Here is a 12,568-nt window from a genome sequence, read left to right as displayed (position 1 = left end):
TGAACAAAACGCCTACCAGGACTGGGGTCAATCGTAATCGCGTAATTGATCATTAATTACAATTATGGTGTAATTAGAATTTTAAAAATCTGTTGCTGTCGTAATAATGATTAAATTGTAATTGAGTTTAGATAATTCACTTTGTAATTGCCATGAAAATTGTATAAAAATTGTCAATTCAAATTTAACACAAAACTGTGGAACCATGTTACAGTTCTATGTTACATTTCCACACATATGGAGTTAAAAATGATTAAAATGTTTTAAATCAATCTTTCCCACATTTTAACATTTTTAAAAATGTAAATTGTTTTAGTGTATTTTACAGCTGATTTAGGACCCGTTAGCATTAGAGATGCTAAGAGAAAGCTAACACTGGACTAGAGGAAGGTTAACTTTTAGGCTGTTGGGTGAAACATGAAACAATGGAAAACAATGATGGGACGTATGAGGACCTGCACAGATTGTGTGTGCGTGCACGTGTGTGTGCGTGTGTGTACCTTGCTGCTGCTCATCCTCTGCAACTTCCTGTACGTCGTAGTGAGAGGAACGTTGTAGTCGATGGTGTCAGAGAGATGAGAACACGGCCGGTCGTTCTCTGTGAGCACACACACAAACAGTGTGTCAGTGTGTGTGTGTGTGTGTTACAGTGTGTATGTGTGTGTAACAATGTGTGTCAGTGTGTGTGTTACAGTGTGTGAGGAGTGAGGAGAACAGAGAGTTGAACATCTTCCTTTGGGATAGAGCAACGTGTTCCACACCCGACCATCAGGATAAATGACAAACACACGCACGCACGCACGCACGCACGCACGCGCGCACGCGCGCACGCGCACACACACACACACACACACACACGCACGCACGCACGCACGCACGCACGCACGCACGCACGCACGCACGCACGCACGCACGCACGCACGCACGCACGCACGCACGCACGCACGCACGCACGCACGCACGCACGCACGCACGCACGCACGCACGCACGCACGCACGCACGCACGCACGCACACACACACACACACACACACACACACACACACACACACACACACACACACACACACACACACACACACACACACACACACACACACACACACACACACACACACACACACACACACACACACACACACACACACACACACACACAGCTGTCTGTGTCAATCAAACACAGCTTCAGCCCGCGCTGATTAATTGTATTTAATAATTCACAACTGAACTTTGGTCAGAGATAACAGGGATCAGTGTGTGTGTGTGTGTCTGTCTGTGTGTAAACCCCACTGGGTAGAAAGGCAATTAGCTGATCCCCTCACTCAGAGTGTCATTGTGTGACACACGCACGCGCGCACACACACACACACACACACACACACACACACACACACACACACACACACACACACACACACACACACACACACACACGTGTTTGTAGCTGGTGTAAATCCAATATCCTCCTCCTCCAATATTCAGGATTCAAACCTTCAGATCCCCCCTCCCCCTCCCCCTCCCCCTACACCCCCCTCGTTTCCTGGTCGTTTTCTTTGTTAAAGCTGTTAATGAGGCTAATTAAAGAGAAGACTGAGACACGCCCACACACCTCTGTTTAATGAGGAGAACGAGAGAGAGGATGGAGGGATGGATGGAGAGTAAAACATGTTTTCTCTATAGTACATATAATTCTTAGTACTGATTACTTCTTTTCTTTCTAACTTCAGAGTTCCAGGAATACAATTTTCATCTGAGTGAAGTTTGTTTATAAAGTTATGAGAATATACTTTATAAAAGGTTCACTTCTCCGACACACCCAAAGGTCCATAATGCACCTTTTAGGCATTGTTGCAACACTGTTTTTAAATTAAATGTTTATATTTTTACCATTTTAATTTTAATGTATTTCTGCAATTAACTAAAATAAAAACTATGTAAAGAAACATGAACGCTTAAATCTATTCTGTCCATAATGTAGTTTATTTTCGATGGAAAAAAATGTGGCTGGTGGAAAATGTGGTTGTCTGGTAACTTTAAGAATCTACTGTCCACGCTGGATGCTGATCTAAAAAATCATTTAAAGAATTGGAAGCAGTTGTTTTTCCACTAAAGTCCCTGAGATAAAAACAGGCCTTAGAAAAAACAGGAACTCATGTTGGATAAAAACTAGTAAAATAAACAAGACTCATTCAGTCATTCATCCATTAATCAATCAATCAATTCATTAATTCACAGTAACTCGTCCACATTAGGCCTCAGTGTGAGTTAAACACTAAAACCCTGATGTTTTGTCTGATGCTAAAAACTCAAAAAGCCTTGATTGTGGGCGGGGCTCCTGGAGTATTTAAGACGCGCCCACTCTATACTATAAAATCTCCAAAGGACAGTCTATGCTATGCTAACTAGCTACTCAATACTCACTATAGCTCTCACAAATTGTAGAGTCCACAGGTGATGAGGGTGGGGCTAACAGTCACATGATGATGATGTCACAGTGTGTACACGCATGTAAACAAACATGAACTCCAACTGTAACATGTTCACCTTTCATGCTGTGATGCTGCGTTATGAATAGATCAGTATGAAGGAGTTTCTATACACACGCTAACGTTAGCTTAGCCACAATATCACACAACAAAACTATGTGAAAAGAAGCTAAAGCTAGCCACGAACCAAATGTAGAACCCTGTGTCACAGTCCATCTATGGACATTTTCGAATACCATTAATATAAAATGGCAGGTTGCCATGGTGACAGGTGTGTGTGGGCGTTACCGTTGCTGCCACTGTTGCTGCTGCTAATGATGACGTGCATCCTTTTCTGACACTCAGTGCAGCTCATCAGGAAACGAGTCACCGCCTCCCGAGGAAGAAACGCAAAGGTTTCTGAGATCTGAGCGAGAGACACCGACACACACACAGAGAGAGAGAGAGAGAGATTTGATTTCAAGTCAAACAAACCCCATAATAACTATCATTAAGCTGTACCTGTAGTGAAAATATATATAACAAAAAATGGGTTTAATGTTATACTAATAAACAAAACATGTGGACCTTTTTTAAAATTAAAAAACATTACATTTTTTTTAAATGAGTTTTTACCCTGGGGCATAAACTATGAAGAGACGCCATTTTGGACAGGATATGACACTTGAGTAGATCGTCAAGGCCTGTGGCTTTAAAGAAATGATGCATTGTGGGAGATGGAGACATAACAGGTCTGTTTACGTTGTGTTAAGTGTCGTTTTTCTGTTGGTTCTGGGTGCAAAGCAGCCATGTGTAACGTTGTTAGCAGCAGAAACGAGCCATGGCTGAGTAGTTAGGAGTTGGAACTGCACAAATATGGTTAGAAACTGTTTGAAAGAATATGTGTTCATTGATTGAATAATGCTCCACTACCTCTGAGGAACAGCTAAGTTCTCCTGACAGAGTTCATCATTTAGCCTCAAGGAAATAAGAGGGAACAATGTGGTGGGGGTGTGGTTAGTGCCATGACACCCCCCATAGTATCCTGTGCTCTGAACAAGTACGTTTACAAGCTGCATTCAACCACTTTCTGTGAAGGAATTGTGAGACCATTAGCTTAGCCCATTAGCTTAGCCCACAGATCCCTCACATACCACCCAATGTGGTGTGAACGTTAACATTTTAACTGTGTATCCCGTACCGATATTATGGAACCAATGTCTGGATAACTCTGACGTTATTTGGCTTAGAAACAGTTTTCTTGTTGTTATAGCAACCATTGGCTTTACACTACGCCATTGTTCAGAAACTGTAGACCAATGGAACACTGTTGCCTAGTAACACCTAACAGGAATCAACCAACGTGTGTCATATCCTGTCCAAAATGTCAGCTCTCCATAGTTTATGGTATAAAATCATTCTAAAAAGTCATTTTAATGTGTTTATTTTACATAAAGGTGCACATATTTAGTTAATTGGTAATACATTAAAGACATTTTTGTATATACATTTTCACTACAGGTACACTTTAACTTGTAGATAATAACATGTAGTTCCTACAGCATTAAAGGCCTTTTCAAAACACTCAATCTCAGGTGTTGCCCGGCAACAGTTGACAAAAGCAAGGCTGTGGTGACGCACACAGTGCACCGTGTGTGCGTGTTTATTGTGCACACACGGTGCAACGACAGAGTTAATCAGTGAAACATGATTTTTTGACCTGAAAGAAAAGCTTTTCAAACACAAAGAAAGAACGATGGAGGAAAAAGAACTCTGGATACACACTTATCTCTGCTCATCTGTTTGATTATAGCTCCCAATTCTCACACTGTGCATTACGTTGAGCTAAATTAATTAAAAAAAAGTTCAAATGATCCAATAATGAAAAATAATCACATTTGAGGTGGTTTTTGTTTGGCTGCAGTGTTGTGGTTTGACCACTAGAGGGAGTTAGCAGCTCAGACACAGGAGCTCATTCAACTAATTAATTAAAGTATGTTAAGATTAATAAAGTATCAGCACATACAAACCAAAGTGGGAGCTACTAAAAAACAAGGTGACAAAAACCAGTTCATAACCAGTGGAGAAATACCATTAAATCACTCAAATAACTGTCAAAATCATAACAGACCAAAACCAGCTACAAACCAGTTCGCAGTTAGTTAGCTAACCTGAAAACAGGGAAACCCAATAATAAACCAGTTTAAAACCAATTAATAAACCAGCTACGTGAGCGCTGGTAATGATGATCAACATTAAGTTATCAGAAATGAAGCAACTCAAAACCAGTTTAAAAATACCATTAAATTAGTGCAAAAAGAGTGAGAACGTGGACCAGTAACAGAGCAAAAACCAGTTTCATGTTAGTGAACGAGCCTGTGAGCAGGAAACACTATGAATAAAGGAGACAGAAAACCAATAAAACAAATAGAACCAATAAACCAGCTCAACACCAGTTGAACTATAGCCTAAATTGGGAGCTGCTAAAGAAGTGCAGTCACTGCTTAGCTACGCTGTGCGTTATCAAATCGTTGCGCCCCCTGTTGGACACGTGGAAGAACAGCAGGTGTAACTCACAGCTTTGTAGGTCTTCTTCTGTCCCGCGTGCTTCGGGGGTTTCCCCGGCTCAGCGCTGACCTCCACATGCATGGAGTAGATGATGTCGAAGAAATCCTCAACCACAGCGACGCGTTTCAACATCGAGTCAACGCCAGAAACGCCGTCTACGCACTGAGAGAGAGAAACACAGTAGTATTATTTATTTATTTAAATACACAACTAGGACACATTCTGATGATGATAATTAATCTAAATGTAATTATGTTCACAATTATAATAAAACTGTAGAAAAACATTCATCCATCCATTGATCTTCATCATCTTTATGGGAAAAAAATTAGGATTTGAAAAAGGAACATCGCTGATTCTTTATTTATCTGGTTTTTAACACACACGTGTGTGTTTAGTGTGGACTCTGTTCCTCCTGTTCAAGTAGAAAGATCAGAGTGTAGGACACACACATGATGTCATACTACTCGTACTAACGTACTACTCATGCTAAGGTACTACTCATGCTAAGGTACTACTCGTACTAACGTACTACTCATGCTAACATACTAGTCATGCTAACGTACTAGTCATGCTATCGTACTACTCATGCTATCGTACTACTCATGCTAACATACTACTCATGCTAACGTACGACTCATGCTAACGTACGACTCATGCTAACGTACGACTCATGCTAACGTACGACTCATGCTATCGTACGACTCATGCTATCGTACGACTCATGCTAACGTACGATTCATGCTATCGTACTACTCATGCTATCGTACTACTCATGCTAACGTACGACTCATGCTATCGTACTACTTATGCTATCGTACTACTCATGCTATCGTACTACTCATGCTATCGTACGACTCATGCTAACGTACGATTCATGCTATCGTACTACTCATGCTATCGTACTACTCATGCTAACGTACGACTCATGCTAACGTACGACTCATGCTATCGTACTACTTATGCTATCGTACTACTCATGCTATCGTACTACTCATGCTATCGTACTACTCATGCTATCGTACTACTCATACTGAGTGTGACGTCTAAATGAGTATGTAGTGCGTTCACATTAGACAGTATGAATAGATTGAGTATGTGAGAATAACCAGGATGTATATTATATGTGGACATATTTTAAGTGTGCACGGTGGGCACACTAGTTGTACTCAACCGTCCCATGATGCATTGGGAGCTGAATGTAAAATGATTCTGGAAACGGCTTCAAGCTAAAATTCAAACATCTCCTTTTCAAAATAAAAGCATCTCTTCTTGACTTCCATTAGTTTTTTTTTTTTTAACTCTCTTGTAAATGGGGCTCTTATTTTGAAGTGAACAGGAAGTTTAGTCAGTAGACCAATAGAGGGTCTCTGAAAATGTGTGAAATGTGTTTACGTGAGTTTTATGGATCAAATGAGCACATGTTGATATTCTACTTGGTCACTTTCTCACTTCAAATGTTTTCAGAACTTTCAAAGTAAAGGTGGATAATCAACAGAGATATTTAGCCTCAGTGTGAACAAGGTTTTTAACATTGTAGGTTCCAAATGCATCTTGGGAAACTGAAGTACACTGAAGTATACTTCAGTGAAGTGGGAACGCTCACCATCCTAATCATACTATAGTATGTATACTGTATATGAGACAGTATATACTCATTGAGTTTGTAGTATGTAGTACGTTAGTGGGACATTTATTACAGCCAGAGTTTTCACACCTGTGTCTAAGACCCTCACTTCCTGTCCTATTGTAAATGATCCGTTAGATGTTATAAACACACTCTCCAGCAGATGGAGACACTGAGCAGAAACAAACACGTTCTCTTCTTCTCTGACCTTCAAAGGCAAAAATCGTACAAACACATTTTGTTTTGTCTGCGTTCACAAAGAAAACGACCTTCAGCTTCTTCCATCGACACTACTGTTCTGAACACTTTGATTACTTTAATCCAACCATGTTGGGTCTGATTCACTAGCTCCGCCTTCTTTCTTTGACGCTCCACTTTATTTAATTTGTCGTAGCTTTTATCAACATTTTCTCTCCCATCTTTTTTATTTCTAACAATGGACACAAGAAGACGTCCAGTGGAGTCGAACTGGGACGGGAATGTAGTGATTCAGAGGAGGAAAATCCGATGAACGCCATGACATCACTATTTCCCTCCTCCTGAGAACCAATCAGAACATTATCCAAGTCATTTGGTGTGTTTTTGTTGTGTGTGTGTGTGTGTGTGTGTGTGTGTGTGTGATTGACGAAGTCATCACAGACCAATCAGCACACACTTCCAACCAACCTCATATTTCAGTCTGGACCAGATGCTAATAAAGCTAGCAGATATTAGCCACTACTTCCTCCAATGAAACGACAGGAACAGAGAAAGTCAAACTTTCACAACAGATATAAGCTTTGTTATTAACAAACAAACAAACAAACAAACAAAGGGTACATTTGTTGTGAGCTCAGAACATGTTAGGCACACACACACACACACACACACACACACACACACACACACACACACACACACACACACACACACACACACACACACACACACACACACACACACACACACACACACACACACACACACACACACACACACTAACCCCGCCCCTTTACCCTTCTCAGCCAGCAGAGCTACGTGCTAAGCTAACACAATATACTGGACTGGTCACTATATACTATGTTAACCAAACATGTGGGACTCGTCGCTACGTGCTAAGCTAACCCAAACATGTGGGACTGGTCGCTATGTGCTAAGCTAACCTAAATTAAATGTCTCAGAGGAAGAAGCACATTTACCGTCTGTAAAGAGTCATCTTCAACTTTCCTCCTCCCTCACCTGGAAAGATACACAACATGACACACAACACAATACACAACATGACACAACATAATATACAACATGACACACAACATGATACACAACATGACACAACATGATACACAACATGACACACAACACAATATACAACATGACAACATAATACACAACATGACACACAACATGATACACAACATGACACACAACACAAAACAACTTCAAATTTTAACCAAAAAGACAAAAGATTTTTCTTATATTTTGAAGTTTAAAAACCCTCTTTTGTTGTTTCTTTTCTGACGAAATGGTTTGAAATTTGCTTGTGAATAATGCCTGTGTGTGTGTGTGTGTGTGTGTGTGTGTGTGTGTGTGTGTGTGTGTGTGTGTGTGTGTGTGTGTGTGTGTCGTCATCACGTGTGTCTGACAGTCAGAGGAACTATTCTTAGTGTCGCTCTGACAAACTGTGGTGAAGCAGACGTTCATAGAAACAGGAGGAGGTCAGTGAGTCTGAAAGACAGGAAGTGAAGCCAGTTTACATCCAATGCTCCAGTAAAACACTCTAAACTAATATGTCTACCTGACAACAAAGAGTTTGAGATTCTTACAAGGGGGGGCCAAAGAAAAATAGAAATGAATATATATACCGTCTCGAGATTCACGCCAACCACAATGTGTGTAACATATACAATAATGCAAAAATGATTAGTTAGATAATTGATAATGTTGACGACAAAAATTTGCATCGAGACGTTCTTTAATGTTGTAAATTCATGATAAAATCAGTCTTTCTGTTTAATGTTTGCTACAGTACCACACATGGTGAATAAGATATTGCACAACAGCAGAAGAACCAACCTAAAGCCTCAAAAGTTTACGACTATTTCAATGAAAACTAATACTATACATTCACATGAAACTTACAGTAATATGTTAGAATTAATTTTTAATTTTTATTGTTTAGACAAATTATAATAATAATTTTATTTTTTCAAATGAAATTGGGAAAACTGTAATGAAAACATTTGCTCTTTAAAAGCACATTGAGTTGCCTTGTGTATGAAATGCGCGATACAAATACATTTGCTCTTTAACCCTGTTCAGCCAGCGCAGCTACATGCTAATCAAACCCAAAGATGTTCAACTGGTCTGTGGAATAGTGTTCTTCCATGTGTCAGGTCGTGATCTATTCTACATACGTCTGTAGCAAAGGACAGGAACACATCTATTCTACATACGTCTGTAGCAAAGGACAGGAACAGATCTATTCTACATACGTCTGTAGCAAAGGACAGGAACAGATCTAATCTATATATGTCTGTAGCAAAGGACAGGAACAGTTCTATTCTATATATGTCTGTAGCAAAGGACAGGAACAGATCTATTCTATATACGTCTGTAGCAAAGGACAGGAACAGATCTATTCTACATACGTCTGTAGCAAAGGACAGGAACAGATCTATTCTATATACGTCTGTAGCAAAAGACAGAAACAGATCTATTCTATATACGTCTGGAGCAAAGGACAGGAACAGATCTATTCTATATATGTCTGTAGCAAAGAACAGGAACAAATCTATTCTATATATGTCTGTAGCAAAGGACAGGAACAAATCTATTCTATATATGTCTGTAGCAAAAGACGGAACAGATCTATTCTATATAAGTCTGTAGCAAAGGATGGGAACAGATCTATTTTTATATGTCTGTGACAAAGGACAGGAACAGATCTATTCTATATATGTCTGTAGCAAAGAACAGGAACAGATATATTCTATATACGTCTGTAGCAAATGACAGGAACAGATCTATTCTATATACGTCTGTAGCAAAGGACGGGAACAGATCTATTCTATATAAGTCTGTAGCAAATGACAGGAACAGATCTATTCTATATATGTCTGTAGCAAAGAACAGGAACAGATCTATTCTATATACGTCTGTATCAAAGGACGGGAACAGATCTATTCTATATATGTCTGTGACAAAGGACAGGAGCAGATCTATAAAACTTGCTCCTGATGTAAATACTGACTAAAATAACTCCCCTTCAAAATAAAAGCTAAAGGTTTTCTGGCCTCAGCGAGTGAACCGACCCACGTCAGGGTCCTGACCCACGTATTGAGAACCTGAGCTGTGATCCAGAACTTTTCGGTTCTGTGTTCAGAGAACATTATGTGGACCACCTGATGGACACAAAGCGCATAGATCTGTGTTTGGGACACGCACGCACACGCACACGCACAGAAAGAGGAAGGTGCACTAACCGTCGCTTTGATGGGGACCAGCAGGACTTGGTGGTCCTGGACCGTCCCGACCCGGAAGCCTTTGGACTTCACCCAGAACTTAAACTTGGCGTTAATGGTTCGGTTCTTGTCCTCCGGGACCAGGTCTTTGTGGACCAGCGTCTGCAGGATCCTGTTGTACTTGCGCCGGGTCACGGTCTTGGTCTTGGCGGTGTCTCCGTAGGTCCGCAGACACCAGTCCTGGAACCGGTTCTGGTTGGAGGAGGAGACCAGGTCCTGGTCCTGGTCACCGCTGGACCTCCTCATCATGAGCACGAGCCTCGGTTCCTACAGACCAAGACAGGACGCGGACCTCCGGGTGTCAGACCGTCTCCATCCTGGTCCTGGTCCTGGTTTTGTGAAGCGTCTGTTTAATTAAAGTCTCTAAAGCCGTGTGTTTGTTCCTCCTCTTCCTCTTCCCTGTTGCGCACTCACTGAGGACGGGGCACACACACACACACACACACACACACACACACACACACACACGCGCACACACACACACACACACACACACACACACACACACACACACACACACACACACACACGCACACACACACACACACACACACACACACACACACACACACACACCGGGCTGTGGGGGTTAATCAGGACCAGGACAGGACCAGGACCAGTACCGTGATGACCGGCCCCCACACACCTGTTAGCCCGCCTCCCCCTCCTCCTCCCTGGACACCGACCCCTGTCTGCACCGCAACAGGACCTCCATCAGGGACCAGAACCAGGACCTGAGAACAAACAAACAAAAATAAATAAGGTTTACAGCAATATTTGTGATATTTACTCTACTCAGAAAAAATAGGTCTATGTTCAAATTAAATCTTAAATCCAATTCTAAATGTTGGATTTAAATATAAATATTAAATCTAAATGTTAGATATGAAATATAAAAATTAAATCTAAACCTAAATGTTAGATTTAAATATAAATATTAAATCTAAATGTTAGATTTAAATCTAGATGTTAAATGTAAACCTAAATGTCAGATTTAAATATTAAATCTAAATCTTAAATCTAAATGTTAGATTTAAATCTAAATGTTAAATGTAAACCTAAATGTTAGATTTAAATATAAATATTAAATCTAAATGTTAGATTTAAATCTAGATGTTAAATGTAAACCTAAATGTCAGATTTAAATATTAAATCTAAATCTTAAATCTAAATGTTAGATTTAAATCTAAATGTTAAATGTAAACCTAAATGTTAAATGTAAACCTAAATGTTAAATCTAAATGTTAGATTTAAATATAAATCTTAAATCTAAATGTCACGGGTGAAACTAAATATTTAGCTAATGTGCAAATTCACCGGAAGCACCAAAATAAAAGCTTGTTCACGCAAACAAGCACTATCTGCCGAGTGGTTTGTTGCTAAATATTCCAAAAAGTTATTGATCTACTTTAATGCATTTTATTTTTTATTTAATTCGTTTCATGAATCATGTAATTTAATTTGATACATTATCAATCCAGTAATTATTTTATCTATGGGTAAAATCTTAGCTTCTCGATGTATATAATAAGAATAATATATTAGGCACTATGGACTGGTGGTTAATGAAGATCATAGATCATGTATATTAGTCCTCCTCGGAATCACTAGAGTTTCCTCAGAAAAGAAACTCTTCTTTGTTCACTGGTTCAAAAACAGACCAGCAGAGGAACCAGAACCTGTGTAGCTCTAGAAGGTTCTAAAGGACGTACTGGTGGTCATGGCTTCGTTAATAATGGTTTGTGTTGGAACAGAATATTATTAATAATAATCATTCGCCTCCATCACAGGAAGTGAAACTGTCAGATCTTCAAACCAGGAAGAAGAAACTCTGATGGCTCTCATGTGGCCCCTCCCCCTTCAGGTTCTCCTGCTGTTAGTTTCTGTTTCCTCTTCTTCTTCCTTTTTGTGATGAAACCCTCACATCTGCTGAGGCGGCAAAACTGTCCCAGACCAGGATCAGATCCTCTGAAGAGGTTTCAGTTCAGTTCGGAGCCCCTGAACCAGTACTGGTCTAGGTCTGGACCCCCTCCTGTCAGGGTCTATCTTGTGCGTTAGGTCAAAGGTTACAGGTTTGAATCCCTCTCCAGCTTGGACTGTGTGTTTTTGATGCTCATGTTCCTCTTTCTCCCTGAACAATTTGAACCGTTTTGTACTCAAGTTTAAGTATTTTTACGTCTAATTTAGTTACAAAATTCTCAATATAAAACATGACGTCACAGTTATAAACAAAACTATTTTAAAACCGTTTTTTTTTTTTTTTCAAATTTGAGGAAAAATCACAGGATTTTAAAAGGTTCTTCAACAATTTGCACTTAAGTAGTTTATGTCCTTGTTCTTTTCATTTAAATCTATCGATTAAAACAATTTTTCAAAAAATTTGTCTTCTCTGATTTGTAATATATTGA

At 39.8% G+C, this 12,568-nt stretch overlaps 1 protein-coding gene across 1 annotated transcript in view; it reads right to left on the bottom strand.

Moving 5' to 3' along the window:
- Positions 1 to 10,554, bottom strand: part of LOC114466778 (nucleolar protein 4-like) — a 66,956-nt gene extending 56,402 nt beyond the window's left edge. Inside the window, exons 1-4 of the mRNA XM_028452501.1 lie at positions 10,122 to 10,554; positions 5,043 to 5,195; positions 2,775 to 2,892; positions 501 to 598 (exon numbers count right to left, since the gene is read on the bottom strand). Coding sequence (XP_028308302.1) covers positions 501 to 598; positions 2,775 to 2,892; positions 5,043 to 5,195; positions 10,122 to 10,409 — 657 coding nt within the window. The 5' untranslated portion in view covers positions 10,410 to 10,554. The remainder of the gene's footprint in view (positions 1 to 500; positions 599 to 2,774; positions 2,893 to 5,042; positions 5,196 to 10,121) is intronic.
- Positions 10,555 to 12,568: the final 2,014 nt, after the last annotated feature.

Source organism: Gouania willdenowi, chromosome 7 (genome assembly GCF_900634775.1).
Source record: "Gouania willdenowi chromosome 7, fGouWil2.1, whole genome shotgun sequence".
NCBI classification, from domain to species: domain Eukaryota; kingdom Metazoa; phylum Chordata; class Actinopteri; order Blenniiformes; family Gobiesocidae; genus Gouania; species Gouania willdenowi.
Note: the sequence above shows the minus strand (reverse complement) of the source record. Positions and strands in the feature narration are given on the sequence as shown.